The sequence below is a fragment of the Canis lupus genome, chromosome 12, assembly GCF_003254725.2.
Source record: "Canis lupus dingo isolate Sandy chromosome 12, ASM325472v2, whole genome shotgun sequence".
NCBI classification, from domain to species: Eukaryota; Metazoa; Chordata; class Mammalia; order Carnivora; family Canidae; genus Canis; species Canis lupus.
Genome location: NC_064254.1, coordinates 67,126,780 through 67,142,951, shown reverse-complemented (window position 1 = coordinate 67,142,951; position 16,172 = coordinate 67,126,780). Strand labels below are relative to the sequence as shown.

At 34.0% G+C, this 16,172-nt stretch overlaps 1 protein-coding gene across 4 annotated transcripts in view; it reads left to right on the top strand.

Annotated features, from left to right (window-relative positions):
- The window catches only part of WASF1 (WASP family member 1), a 64,131-nt gene extending 50,489 nt beyond the window's left edge, over positions 1–13,642 (top strand). For 3 of the 4 annotated variants that reach the window (XM_025444938.3, XM_025444935.3, XM_025444939.3), the window contains exons 3-9: positions 16–150; positions 5,064–5,217; positions 6,287–6,404; positions 7,933–8,105; positions 9,953–10,132; positions 11,247–11,875; positions 12,777–13,642. In XM_025444938.3, coding sequence (XP_025300723.1) covers positions 16–150; positions 5,064–5,217; positions 6,287–6,404; positions 7,933–8,105; positions 9,953–10,132; positions 11,247–11,875; positions 12,777–12,934 — 1,547 coding nt within the window. In that variant the 3' untranslated portion in view covers positions 12,935–13,642. The remainder of the gene's footprint in view (positions 1–15; positions 151–5,063; positions 5,218–6,286; positions 6,405–7,932; positions 8,106–9,952; positions 10,133–11,246; positions 11,876–12,776) is intronic. The other variant, XM_025444940.3, reaches the window with a different exon arrangement.
- Positions 13,643–16,172: the final 2,530 nt, after the last annotated feature.

The following is a 16,172-nucleotide window of genomic DNA, read 5'->3' as shown; positions in this document are numbered from 1 at the left end:
TTCATTTTTGCATAGGTAAATATGCTGAAGATATATTTGGAGAATTGTTTAATGAAGCACATAGTTTTTCCTTCAGAGTTAACTCATTACAAGAACGTGTGGACCGTTTATCTGTTAGTGTTACACAACTTGACCCTAAAGAAGAAGAATGTAAGTTTTATTCATATTTTCTTTCACATGTATTTTAGGTTTGGTGAGATGAGCAATATATTGAAAAACAGTATTAAGCTCAGATTTTATTAGGGGTGTTTTTTTACTCATGGCCTTTGATCTTCGTGTTGTAATAAATCAGTGAATTATCTATAAATAGTAGTATGACTCTCCTGGCTTTTCTATTCTCTTTCTTTTTGCTTCTTTTTGTGTATTAAATAACTTTTAATTTTTTGACATAAAAAAGATTTTAAGATTTTATTTATTTATTTATTTATTTATGAGAGCACAAGGAGGGAGGGAGAGGGAGAGAGGGACAGAGAGAGAGAGAGAATCTGAAGCAGACTCCACCCTCCACCAACAAAGTGTGGAGGGTACAGAGCTCATACAGAGCTCAATCTCATGCCTCTGAAATCATGACCTGAGCTGAAATCAAGAGTTGGACACTTAACCAACCTAGCCACTCAGGTACCTATGACATAAAAACATTTTTAGCTAGACTTTTTCTCTATTCTTTTTTCTTTTCTTCTTTATAATTTATTTGTATAGTTTTGTCCCAGAAATAAAAATTGTTTGAAAATCACTTGAAATTTTTAGGTTTTATTCTGTTATAATTCCTTTTAATATTCTTTTGCATGTACATATTGTTAAATTACTAAACTAATTATTTGAATGTTATTCCTCACTTTAAATAACCATTTCTCAAAAAAACCAAATTGCCTGTATGTAGGACAAAAGTATTCTATACTGAGTATTAAACCAGGGATATCAGGTGTAAAACAATATATTACAGTCTGAAATAATGGTAAAAACTTTAGTTGTAAAACAACATTTTATACTTTGATAGAATTCACTGAGAACTCTTGTGTCTCAAAATCCTCTTGGTTTTTTTTTTTTTTTTTTTTTTTGGTGGTTGTTTCCCTTACAAAAAAAGAAATGGAACTATTCAGAACATAATTTCTACATTTTCCCTAGAGAATTATTAAATGTATGTCTCTTATAACTTTTTATTCAGAATATTTTCTTGCTGAATAACATTTTTAGTATAAGTACAAGTTATATAATAGACCTAAACTTGAATGAAAATAATAGAAGCTATCACTGGAAAAAGCAAAAAATAGAGTGTAATAATAGATAGCTTCATGATTGAACCAACTTCTTTTGATGTAACCCAATTTAAAACCTAAATAAGTAGACAAGTACCGTGTTAAATTTCTATGCTTCCAAAGATATAAACTCAGATCTGGATGTGAAAAATTCAAAACAATACTTTTTCTTCTTGAACAGCATTAATGAGATATATTCCATTGCCCTACATTTAACCTGTCTAAAGTTAGTGTACAACTCAGTGGTTTTTAGTATATTCACAGAGTTACACAACTATCAGCATAATCAATTTTAGAACATTTCATCGCCCAAAAAAAACCATCCATATATCCATTAGCAGTCTATTTTCCCTTTCCCCAGCCTCAAGCAATCACTAATCTACTTTCAGCCCCTATGGATTTACCTATTCTAGACATTTCTTATGAATGGAATCATGCAGTATGTGGCCATTAGTGATTGACTGATTTCATTTAGCCTAATGTTTTCATTATTGGTTCATGTTGTGGAATGTATTTGCATTTCCCTCATGACTAATGATGTTGAGCATTTTCTCACGGCTTGTAACCATTTAGAGACAAGTGATCCAACAGGAAGTGGTAGAGCTAGGATTTAAAATCGCTGTTTAAGTGACTTATCAGATGTGTATCTTCTCTGGAGGTTGTTTTACCATTTTTAAATTGAAATATTTTTTTTCCTTGAGTTTTAAGAATTCTGTGTATATGCTTGGTCCAAGCCTCTTATCAAATACATGATTTACAAATATTTTCTCCCATTCTCTGGGTGGTTTTTCTTAGTGATATCTTTTGAAGCATGTACATGTATATTAATCATACTTCATGAAATTCTTGAAATAATTGCTACTAGTGGAAAAATATTTTATGACCACACTTTTAAATATGTAATTTACCTCCAAACTTTTTAAGTTAAACACTTAAGTTATAAATATATGCCATCTAATAACAAAAATACAGAGGTAGTTCCTATATGTAACAAATACAAATCAACAGTTTCAAAATGCTGTTAAATTTTTTTTTAAGATTTTATTTATTTATTCATGAGACACAGAAAGAGGCAGACATACAGGCAGAGGGAGAAGCAGGCTCCATGCAGGGAGCCTGACATGGGACTCGATCCTGGGTCTCCAGGATCACGCCCTGGGCTGCAGTCGGCACTAAACCGCTGTGCCACCGGGGCTGCCCCAAAATGCTGTTAAATTTTAACAAATATCTTAGCACTCCAGTTAAAATTGGGAACAAAAATACACATACCAGTTAAATAACTTAAACAATATGTTTAAGTGTTTTAAAAAAAATGTGCCAGTAACTATCACAATTGTTTATAGTTTCCTTTAAATTTATGGGGAGCATTGGAGAAGGATTCAGAATCTAAAAGCTGAAGTGAAAAAAATAAAATAAAATAAAAGCTGAAGTGCTTAATTTGATATCATTTTGGGGATGTTGAATAAATTTCAAAATTATTTAAACTAGATTTTTAAACTCAGAGTTCATGTAAAATAACATTATGAATAGAATACTAAATTACAAAGTATAATATCAGTATTTTTGTTTTCTAAATTACTATTTTTTTAATTAAAGATTTTTATTTATTTATTCCTGAGAGACAGAGAGAGAGAGAGGCAAAGACACAGCAGAGGGAAAAGCAGGCTCCCCCCAGGGAGCCCTATGCAGGACTCAATACTCTGGGGTCATGCCCTGAGCCAAAGCCACCCACGTACCCTGTGTTTTCTAAATTACTAATTAAATAATTTAAGTAATGGTGAGAACTACCAATATAATTTAGAAAATGTTAATAAGACAAATGATGAATGAGAGCAGTTGAAGATGGAAAAGTGCTTATTAATGGAGCACCTGGTTGTCACAGTCCATTAAGCATCTGACTCTTGGTTTCCACTCAGGTCATGGTCTCAGGGTTGTAAGATTGAGCCCAGCTTTCGGCTCCACCCTCAGTGCACAGACTGCTTAGAGTTTCTCTCTCCTTCTCACTCTGTCCCCCCACCCCCTAACTCTCTCTCTCCCTCTCTCTCTCAAATAAATCTTTTTTTTAAAGCGCTTATTACTTCTATATATTCTTTACATCCTTAACTAAGAAAGTTTGGGAGGTTAAACACTAGGTTCTATCCTGGTTTTATACTTATGGTAAATAAATGAGGTGGGAGAATGGCAAAAATTGATCCATTTTGATTATAGAAAACAGAAGACCCATTTGACAGGAGCCAGAAAACAGTGTGTGGTGTTACGGCTAAAGGATCAGTCTCAGAGGCAGAGGCAGCAGATCTGGGTTTTCTGTTCTGGCTCTTTAGCTTATTTTTTTTTTTTTTTTTTTTTTTTTTTAATTTTTATTTATTTATGATAGTCACAGAGAGAGAGAGAGAGGCAGAGACATAGGCAGAGGGAGAAGCAGGCTCCAGGCACCGGGAGCCCGACGTGGGATTCGATCCCAGGTCTCCAGGATCGCGCCCTGGGCCAAAGGCAGGCGCCAAACTGCTGCGCCACCCAGGGATCCCTGGCTCTTTAGCTTATTAACTATTTTGGCTTGGGCCAATTATATAGTGTTTCCTAGCCTTGGTTTTCTTATGTTTAAAATGGAATAAAAATTTTTATTCTCATTGAGTTGTAGCAAAGATTAAGTAAAATAAAAATTAGTGAAAACATCTAGCACATATAGTCTGTACTCATTAAATATTTCTTATATTATTCTTTAGTGATAATGAAAAAAATTTTTTTTTCCTTCTCTGAATTTTATTTGGTGTTTTTGAGCGTGTTGAAAATCATGCAGCAGTAGAATTGCTGAGAAGACAGTCATGGTGTGGCCATTACAGAGCCACATTGCTCCACCTATTCCATAGATCCAAATATTCATGCTGAGTGAATTTTACTTATGAAGATGCTGAAGATACTATTTTAGGGAGAAGAATAATTTAAGAAGTGATTAGTACTGGCCTTGCTATAGTATAAAGCATTTATCTGCATACAGAAAGCCATATTAAATATGTAAGAAATCACCTACCTTTTTAATATCAGAAAGTCATTCTAAGAGTTAAGAATGTACTAATTTAGTACATTTCTTACTTAAACATGCTGCATAGTCCAAGAGAAAATGAGTAAATGAAGTTATTTTAGATTATCATGTATGCGATGGAACTCTGCTAGTTGCTAGAGATACTAATGTACAAGACAGTGTCAATCTTCAAGAGCTTATAGCTAACTAGAGATCCTTACAGTCTAAGATAAAAGGTAAGTGAAATAGAAGATGATATAGATTTCCTAGTACTTGATAATATTTTCTTTATGGTAAAGTTTGTTTTAAGTTTGAAGCATATGTATAATATTTATAGTGTAGATATATCATAGAGGCCAACAGTATGTTTAGTCCAGAATGCCACTGAGGACTAAGTCATTCCTTCAGTGTTATTGGTATAAGCTAAATAAAAGTAATAAAGGGAAATGGGAAAAAAAGATTATTAAAAAAAGGAAGAAGAAAATGTGGGTTGGTGGGGGCTGGGGATGGCAAATAGGAAAAAGATATTTGATGAGAAATGTAGATATGCTTTAGGTATGCAATTAGAGCCTTTGAGCCTTAAAAATCAAAGATGCCTTCAAACGTTTCTGGTTAGAATGATATTGGAATATAATAATAGAGCATTTAAAATGTGGTGCCTGATTCATAAGCCACTATAGTCACAACTTCCTGAGCTGTGCTGATGCTTAAATACAGTATGTGAATTTGCCTTTATATTAAATCCACTTAGTAAAATAAATAAAGTACATTTTTTATTTTTGTTTTAGTGTCTTTGCAAGATATAACAATGAGGAAAGCTTTCCGAAGCTCTACAATTCAAGATCAGCAGCTTTTCGACCGCAAGACTTTGCCTATTCCATTACAGGAGACATATGATGTTTGTGAACAGCCTCCACCTCTCAATATACTCACTCCTTATAGGTCAGTGGGCTAATAAACATGAAGGCTGGCTGTTTACTGTTGACTTTCAGTCCAAATAAGTAGCAGTCTACCTTTAAATGCCAAATCCACAAACATTCTTTATGTCAGTGGTCTTTTTACCAACACAGAGAACCCTCCTTATCCATCACCTGTAGAAAACTTGCTTTTTTCACTAGGTGCATTCCCAAGGTTCTGGCATACAAAAGACAAGACTTATTCAAGGGAGTTGTTTTGAGAAGTATTATTAATCAAAGCCAGTGGCAAACTTATTAATATGAAGGGACAAGGAGTTACTGTCTTTTTAATGTAATAGCTGGTCAGATGAAAATAAAATGAGCTCAAAATTCCATCCCACTAACAAAATAAATACCATTTTTGCTTGCTCATGCCTACTCTTGATCTATATGCATTAAGATTCTACAAGATGAATGTGCAGTATCTATTTTAAAAATATGTTTTTATCATTTAAAATAAAATCTGGAATTCCTCAGGCTTTCTTTCAGGATACTTTCACATGATTTGTTAGGTGGATAATTTAAGATACATAACACATATCTGGAATGAAATGGTATTCAAATATTTATTTGAAACTTTTGTCAGTATGCAAGTCATTGAATAAAAATAACTGTTACTACTAGAATGAGTTTTAAAGGATATTTTTGGGGTTTGGTGAAATAATAAGTAAATTAGAGTATGGGCAGAAACTCTGTATAATTTCTTTATTCTAAATGATGTTGTCTTTTCAGGCTTTTATCTTTGGCAGAACCTTTTTTAACTATTGGTATTTCCCAGATGACTTCTAGAAAAGTTGGTGTTCAGCACAAGTTAGGGATGAAAATTGTCCCAGCTGTTCTTCAGATTAGTAACTCTGAAAAAACCTGGTTTTCCATTTTCCTTAGTTTTTTTGTCCGATTCGTGACAAATATTTTATTGATGAAGCATTCTAATTTACTTTGCCAATATTTTTACATATGCTGTATTTCACTGATATAAGAGAAAAAACATTTTAGTAAAATTATTTTGATTGCCTAAGTCTTACTGATATATGTTTTGATAATTTATATTTCAGAGATGATGGCAAAGAAGGTTTGAAGTTTTATACCAATCCTTCATATTTCTTTGATCTATGGAAAGAAAAAATGTTGCAAGATACAGAGGATAAAAGGAAGGAAAAGAGGAAACAGAAGGTATTACAAGAGATTGAAAAAATTGAAGTTAGTTTTCGTGTATTTGTGTTTTGTTGCATACATGGAACTTTATTAAGCTTCTGCTTTGACAGTTTTATACTGAAATCTTTATAACCATACAGGAAGATCACAGTCTAACGGAGAAACAGATGAGCAGTCAGATTATTATAATATGGTATGATAAGTGCCATTACAGAGGTATGCGTGGAGGCTTTAGGTAGAACAAAACAGCATCTGCTTTAGCCAGAGGACAGGGTTGGTAAACACTTGAAACAAAGCTTACAATAAATATTTCAGAACAAATAGTAGTGAAATGGACCAAGGAAGAAAAGGGCACTCTGGTAAGAAGGGATGAAGGAATATTGTGCGGATATTAGCAAAGTAGATTAAGCTAACATTTTCTTACACAGATCATATCCTAAGTGTTATGGAAAGATTATTTTATATTCTCACTAAACTCCTGTTATCTATCTGCTGTGTTGCCATTTTCTACTTTGTAATAAAATTCACTTGGATCTTCTTTATTCCATGTTGATTCCATATTGGTATTCAAAAGATACATGTTAAATATCTCCCGTAGAACACTTTACCAGTAATTCAAGAAAAGTACACTGATAATAGAAGTAAAGAAGGAGGAAGCAAAATTGGGATTTAGGCAGAATTATGAAGGAAGTAAATTCTGTTTTCATCATCCCTCTGTTTCTCCTGTAGTTCTCTCGCTCCTCCTTCCCTTTCCCTATAATGCCTTCATGTTATTATTTTCTGTACTAGACCGTATCCTGGCGTTCTAGCCAGTGTTCACAAACTAGTGACTGGCAGCTCAGATTATGCCTGCAGTCAGTGCTTTGTTCGACAAACACAGTGGTTTTAAAATGCTGAACTGGAAAGCCTTAGATGGACATACCTGTTTATTCATTGCAATCCCCATCTTAGACCTGACTTTCTTCATTCATGTATGCCATCTGCCTGGCCCCCATAGGCGTTTGACTTTGTTATACCAACTCTAGACCTCTCTATGCTTTCTCCCACAATTAGAATTATTTTGTGTTTTATTTTTTGAATATCCTGTTTTTTGTTGAGTGACACAGTTATTATGGGTTAATTGCATAATTGTATTGGCTAGCTAATGGGTCACTTTCCAGATTATATATCCTTAATAAATTTTCGGGTTTTGGTGAGAGATAGTGCCATTAGTGATAGAAATATCACTCATTGCAAAAACTAATAGATATGGGAGCAGAGTTGGTGAATCTTTTTTCATCTGAAAGGATTTTCTGACCTCAAATTTTATTATTTAGGCATACAATTCAAATTAGAAGTTAAAGAAACATGACAAGAAATTGGGATTGCAAGCCAACTAGCTAAGATTTAACTCTGAATGTGCAAATGAACTGTCCTTGTGTTACTTTATATTATGAGGGCATTGTCTTTTTCAGTATTAATATTCTAATTTTATTTTGATTGTTATAACTTCTTTTAAAAACTTAGCACTTCAGCATTTGGCTTTTTTTCAATACATCTGTTACAGCAGAAAAATCTAGATCGTCCTCATGAGCCAGAAAAAGTGCCAAGAGCACCTCATGACAGGCGGAGAGAATGGCAGAAGCTGGCCCAAGGTCCAGAGCTGGCTGAAGATGATGCTAATCTCTTACATAAGCATATTGAAGTTGCTAATGGCCCAGCCTCCCATTTTGAAACAAGGTTTCGTTTCTTTTGTTTGTGTTTTAACAAAATTAATGATAAAATACTGGATTTATTTCTAATATCCAAGCCTCTAAGTCTTAGGTCCTGAACCAGCAGACCCTGCTTTAAGCTATAGAAATACTTTTGAAACCCTGACCAGTGTGAGCCTTTTAAACTCTGATTTTGGGCAGGCCATTTTCATACCTGGATTTTAGTTTTGTCATCTACAGAAAGAGGTGGTTGGAATTGATGATCTTCAGCATTGTTTTAGCTTTCCTATGAAGTCCCCTTGTTCTCTCTTCAGGCAGAGTCTGCTAGAATTTCGTAATAGAGGAATGGGGTCTAGAATTTTTTTGAGATATTACTGATATACTACATATAAAATCAGAGCTGAGAAAGGGTAATATTTTGTTCCTTTTTCTTTCTCCTGACTCCCTTTCTGTGTCACATGTCCCACCTCAGTTACATCAGGACTTTTAAACAAAATTACTCATCTCCTTTTGCAGAACTATAGAATAGGTCTTTTTCCTTTCTTAGTAGCCATAAACCCCATCTAAATAACATGCTACCCTAACTAAACATTATATGAGCATCTCTCTGTGAAGGAATTTGTATATAGTTGAATGAGCATAGTTATTATATATATTATAATATTGATTTTTAAATGGAGGAAACTTAAAGTTTTCTTTGGAATAATACATGTAAATTATTAGGCTAATATCTTGGCCAATTTTAGGAGTAATTATATATAAGATATTATTTATATGCATTACTGAAAAATAAAGACTGAAAGGATTTATTTTTAAAAAATCTATAGATAAATATTTTTTTCTACTAGTATTAAGTATTATGATATTACCTGACCCAGTGTAAATACAATACAGTTGATCCTTGAACAATGCAGGGGTTAGGGCCACCCTGTGTAGTTGCAAATCCACATGTAACTTTTGACTCCCCAAAAACTTAACTACCAATAGCCTACTGTTGACCAGAAGCCTTACTGAGAACATAAATAGTCATGTAACATATTTTGTATGTCATGTATATTATATAGTGTATTCTTATAATAAAGTAACCCACAGAAAAAATGTTAAGAAAATCATTTAAAAAATACATTTACAGTGATGTGCCATAAAAAAACCCTCATATAAGTGGACGTGCTCAATTCAAACCTGTGTTCAAAGACAGCCATTATTTCTTTTTGTACATTTGTCCCCAGCATGCATTGCAGTCAGTAAATATTTGTAAATCTTCACATGCTCAAGGCATCTAAAGTTTTGCTTAAATTTGATCTTAAGTCACATGTTGCTTTGTAACTCCATTATTTTCTGAGTACCCTGCCTACCATCTTTGAAAACACTGAAAAGACAAAACAATGTAGTTAGCCATCTCTGTGGTGCTAGTTATCATGGAGGCCCTTCTTACTGATACAAAACATTCAGAAGTCATTTAGGCATAAAGAGATAGATATCCCAATGGTAGAAAATTGTAGTTTCCATATTCCAGCTTTTTATCATTGGTATCTTGTTTTAAAGAAAAAAATTAAATAAGGGCTGATAACTTTGAACACAATCTGCCAAAAATTACTTTTCTTGTTTATACTATTCTATATATAATACTTTTTATCCTTGTGAATTGAATTAGTATTATAAAATAAATAACTGCAAGGAAAGTTTGCATTGTGAGCAGTGTTCTTTATTTTGAAAGCAAGAGGAATGTAATTTCTGAAGTTTCTTAGTAGTGGTTAAAATATTGGCATTCAAAAGATACATGTTAAATATCTCCTGTAGAACACTTTACCAGTAATTCAAGAAAAGTACACTGATACTGTTTTTTTGTTTTTGTTTTGTTTTGTTTTTTTCTAGACCTCAAACATATGTGGACCATATGGATGGATCTTACTCACTATCTGCCTTGCCATTTAGTCAGATGAGTGAGCTTCTGACTAGAGCTGAGGAAAGGGTCTTAGTGAGACCACATGAACCTCCTCCACCTCCACCAATGCATGGAGCAGGAGATGCCAAACCCATACCCACTTGTATCAGGTATGTCGGGACTGACACATGATATTTGTTCTCAGAGGTAGGTAACCTTTTTTTTTTTTTTAAAGGACCGGTTAGTAAATATTTTAGGCATCGTGGGCATATGGTTTCTGTAACAGCTACTCAACTCTGCCTTTGTTGCATGAAAACAGCCGTAGACTATATATAAATAAATGACTTTATGTTTCAACAAAGCCTTATATATAAAAGTGGAGAGCAGTTCAAATTTGGCCTGTGGGACATAATTCGCCAGCCTCTTCTTAAGAGCTGACCCATTCTCTTGGAAAATTTAGTGAATGAGAATTTACTTTAAAAGTTAAAGTATGCTTCATTTTATTATAGCTTTATTATCAAGCACATGATGTACAGTATATTAATAAAAATTAAGAATTTTTGGAATGTGGCAAGGGACTAAGAAATGGGAACCAAAAATGTGATTCTATGTGTTAATTTGGTGTAATGGGGAATACTCTGAAAATTTGAGAGAGAATAAGCGATTGCTCATAATAATCTTTCAGTAAAGCAATTTTGAAGTTTAATTTTGTCCATCGTTACCCAGATTATAAAATTTCTAATAGGTAGATAGAGATCAGCTTTATAATTTTCAGTTAAAAAATCAACCTTCTATCATTGAGTCAATTTGATGTTCCATCCTCAGGAAGAAAGAGAGCCATAAATTTCCTTTTGTGGTTTATAATTAGTGGTTATTGATCTAACTGAAAACGACATATGAGGAGTCTTAATAGCTTCAATATCAATGCAGCATTGTAATGGCCACAGGTATTGCTACAAATATCGTAATATGATAAATGTTGAGTCATTATAAAGACTCCTATCACAGCATAAAATTAGCATTTTATATATCAAAGTAAGCATAAAATGCTTGAGTTTATATGACAGGTGCATGGAAGGATGAGACCATTTAGAATGTGACAAACGAAAGCACCACCTATTAATTTTCTTTTTGGTGTATTCCTTTCATCCTAAACACTGAAGAATTTTTAATTTTTATAAGAACATGTTAATGCATCTACCCTTTTATAATTACTGGTAGTCATATATTTCATGTGGTTTTTTTCTCTTTTAATAACTCGCTAGGACTTCTTTATCATTTCAGTTCTGCTACAGGTTTGATAGAAAATCGCCCTCAGTCACCAGCTACAGGCAGGACACCTGTATTTGTGAGCCCCACCCCCCCACCTCCTCCACCACCTCTTCCATCTGCCTTGTCAACTTCTTCATTAAGAGCTTCAATGACTTCAACTCCTCCCCCACCCGTCCCTCCCCCACCTCCACCTCCGGCCACTGCTTTGCAAGCTCCAGCAGTACCACCACCTCCAGCTCCTCTTCAGATTGCCCCTGGAGTTCTTCACCCAGCTCCTCCTCCAATTGCACCTCCTCTAGTACAGCCCTCTCCACCAGTAGCTAGAGCTGCCCCAGTATGCGAGACTGTACCAGTTCATCCACTCCCACAAGGTGAAGTCCAGGGGCTGCCTCCACCCCCACCACCGCCTCCTCTGCCTCCACCTGGCATTCGACCATCCTCACCTGTCACAGTTGCAGCTCTTACTCATCCTCCCTCTGGGCTACATCCAGCTCCATCTACTGCCCCAGGTCCCCATGTTCCATTAATGCCTCCATCTCCTCCATCACAAGTTATACCTGCTTCTGAGCCAAAGCGTCATCCATCAACTCTACCTGTAATCAGTGATGCCAGGAGTGTACTTCTGGAAGCAATACGAAAAGGTAATTTCCTCCTGGCCCTTAAAAGCATTATTATGGTAGATTAGAAACTTTCTAAGTATTTGACACAACAGTTTCCTCACTTAGAAAATTTTATTTGATCCTGTTTTTGCATAAATGGTTTTTAGAAAAGAAATCTATGTTCAACTCACTTTAAATCATTTTCCAGAAAATATATCACATTCAATTATTTTTTCATACTTCAGTAGAGATTCTTAAAATGTTTATTGAATAAATGAGAAATTAAAAGCAAAGACTTACAAGTTACAGAAAATTTAGTTAAATCCCTTTTATATTATGTTTAATATACATATTAACTCCTTTAAAAATGGTATTTTCTTCAATGTTAAGGCTGTCCATTTGGTATATCAGTGACACTTGCCCTACCAGATAACCTTTGTAGAATTAAAGTTCCTCCTTTAGTAACAAAGGAAAGACCTCTCATATCCATTCATGTATTCAGCCAGCATTTCCAAAGCAACTACTATAAGTCAGGAACTAACAGTATAGAATAAATAATAGTACCTTTCCCTCAAATACTGGGGAGAATAAAGCCATAGAAAATATACTCAACAACGTTTATTTGACCACTGGTTAACTTTTTAGGGGAGGTGCTGAGTAGGGAGGCACAGTAGACCATCATGGCTGCATAGTCTATAGATATCCACTGGGATAGCTGGCAAGTTTGACCAGCTAGTATTACAGATAATGAAAGAATTTATTGACCAAATTAATATGATTCTAAATATGATCCCTTCAAATTCTTTTTAATAGATCTTGCTTTTCTCTTTCCTATTAGTATTTGATTTTATTCACATGTATTTGATTTTATTCCAGAAAGATTAATAGTATGTAGTATTGAGTATTTCAATTTACAACGAATGCTTTGGCTTTTCTGTACCAGGTATTCAGCTACGCAAAGTAGAAGAGCAGCGTGAACAGGAAGCTAAACACGAACGCATTGAAAATGATGTTGCCACCATCCTGTCTCGCCGTATTGCTGTGGAATATAGTGATTCAGAAGATGATTCAGAATTTGATGAAGTAGATTGGTTGGAGTAAGAAAAATGCATTGATAAATATTACAAAACTGAATGCAGACGTCCTTTGTGGTGCTTGTTCTTTGAAAATGTTTGGTCATTCCAGTGTTTTGCTTTCTTTTCCTTATGGTAAATAACCCTTTTCCTCCATAATTTTTGATTTCTAAGAAAATATTAGCATACATTTCAAACTAAATGTTTTACAGTGGCTTATCTTTTTTATTTTTTCCCTGAAAAGATAATTTGGTCAAATAAACCACTAAGTATTAAGCATGGACAGCCGTTGTTAGAGTAGCAGATTCAGTTTTTTGATATATCTTAATTGTGCACTTTGTGAATTTTACTTTAAAGAAAGCAACTGAGATTGAAATCTTGAGGGCAGCTGTATCTATTAATGAGCCTTATTCCATTTCCTGATGTTTTAAAAGAAGAAACACTGCCTTGATTATATGAATACACTCAGAAAGTACATTTAGCTAGTAGTATTGAATTCTCTTAAAGGAATGCTTGAATTTTTTTTAATTATTGTTTTACCGTTTTTAAATACTTGCCTTATTTGAATGTTTAGCGGTACCCCCCTTCCCACTTATATATTGTGTGGTACGATTTTGCTTGCCTATAAGAGTTTAAAAAATTTCCATGTGAAATACTCTGACATAAACATACATGTAACTTACATTAACTGTTAAGAATAACAGTCTGATTTAATAAATGGTTCATTTTAAAGGTTCATAGGTGTTGCTCTTTGAATAAATTATTTCTGGTAATTCATCAAATATATATAAAGTAGGCTTTTAATACATAGATAGTAAGCAAAAGATTTAAAAACCACGTAAGCTATATAGTTTCCGCTTAATTATATAGATTCACATTGGTAGGATAGCTTTTATATCATTTTTTCCTAAGGTCACAAAATCATTATTTTTCAACTCCTCATGCTCTTAAAAATCTCAGTTTGCTGTCTAATTTCAACACATCTTGTCTTTAACAGCATTCTTGAAATCATATTTTATAATGATAAAGTGAGTTAATGTTTACATAATCCAGATTATGGATGGAGGGAAAGCAGCATTAATATTAGATTGTTTAATGTGAAGTTTTTGTAGTTGGACTATAAAAGTGACTGCAATCTTCATCCTTTTACAATGCTGTCTCTGGTTCCTCCCATCAAGAGATGGGGTTTTTTTCTCACCTCCCTTAGATCTGAGTGATGCTGAGACAATAATAGATAGCTGATAGATGAGGTCATTGGCAACTTGATAATTTGGGGGTTATTTAGGTAGATAACTAATGACCTATACTCTTTGTGGAATAAGAATGAGGAACTAAGTTCTGTTGTGGCAATAGGACATTAAAAAAAAAAAACAACTAATAGCTCTAATTAACAAAAGATTTGCTTTGTTCTTTTGGGTAGCTTTGCCTGGAATAAGATATTAGATAGTGAGGGTGCTTCCATGGCTCAGTTGATTAAACATCTGACTGTTAGTTTCGGCTCAGGTCCTGATCTCAGGGTCATGAGATTGAGCCCTGAGTTGGGCTCTGTGCTGAGGGTGGAGCTTGCTTAAGATTCTTTTCCTCTCCCTTTGCCCTTCCCCCCACCCTTTTGCCCCTCCCACACATGCACATTTGCTCCCTCTCTCTCTAAAGAAAAGATTGGATAGTGATTAGAAGTTTCTTTCAACTTTACAAAAATATATAGTGATGAAGTCAACTCAAGAAAATATGATACAATTTAAAGTATCTTATTAAAATAAATAAAGTTTATCTTATTAAGTGTGCTTATGGTCAAAAAGGCAGTGGCGGTATATAGTTTTTGTAAAGCTCAGTTGTGGCCAGCAATCAAAATGTAATGGTACTGGCACTGAAGTAGTTCAGGGTGATAAAAAAAGGAAATGGCTGAAGATTTCTTAATAATAGAAGTCGATCTGTTTTAAAGCTTGGCAGTGTGTAACCTAAATAGTTAATGAGATTATTTTGTTTTTCAGAACATTCCTGAAAGATAAGAAAGTGCCTGTAGACGGAAGAGGCCGTATATGTCATATCTATTTTGAAAGCAATATAACCTTTCACTCTAGATATTTATTCAGCTTAACTTGGTGAGAGAATTTTGGAGCAACTATTCAGTGGTCAATTTTAATACCCTAAGAAGAATGAAAGTTATTGGATAATTACTTCTTCTTATTGAATTATACCACTAGGTATAATTCTTTATTCTATATTCCACTAGGTCCTGGAACATAGAGGCAGGAAGAAAAATAAATTGTATATCATGGAGAAATAAATTGACTTCACTTGTTTTGGTCAAAATTGTCACCCATTTACCTCCATATTACCAAATTCAACAAATACTTTTTTGTCCCTAAGTTATTTGACCTTTAGGCTGTATATATTAAATACATACAGAATATATTCTGTGTATATTTTTCTTTTCACTCCACTGTTCCTTGAAGCTGCCTCTAGCTTTTTTGTGTGTGATGCTATCCTTGCCCCTCACAATAATGATAGCAGCAGTGGAGTTTAGGATGACATTCAGTCATTATAGAGGGAAAGAGAGTGTGTCTATAACTTTTTCTAAGGAATATTTGTAAGCTCCATATTTATAAGTAGTTTTAAGCTATAACCACTGCTTTCTTTTTAAAACTTATTTAGTTAGGCAGATGAGATGACTTCTGAGCATTTTGTGTGTAATAAATATTTATAAAAGACAAGGAAAGTGTTCCTTTGGATTGTGTTCTGTAAATTATGAAGCACCTCCTTTTATTTCCACTTTCAGAAAGCCCTACCCTTTTTTCAGCATCTATTTCATATCCTTATTTTCATGAAGTCTTCTCAGATCACAACTGGAGTTCATATATATTCCTTTTCAATTTCTCTAATTTTTTTATTGTAAACTTTCTTCAGGTATACCTAAATACCATTTTACATTACAGTTATTACCTATTTGAGCTTGCCAAATAGATTACTCACAAGAAAGCAGGGACCTTGAACAGGCAACTCATAATTATCTCTTGTTGTAAACAGGTTCAGAAATACACTTTTTTCTTCTGTCCGTGAGAGCTCTTAATCATATCTTCCTAGGCACTGCTCCTGCTTAGAAAATTTTCTCCACTCATCTCAGTAATACAGTTGAGCTAAAACTGAATCTAATTTCATCAAAACTGTGTGTGTGTGTGTGTGTGTGTGTGTGTGTGTGTGCGCGCGTGCATGTAGCATAAGATTGACTCTTCTGGCCAAAAGTTAAAAGTCACTAATATTTCTGA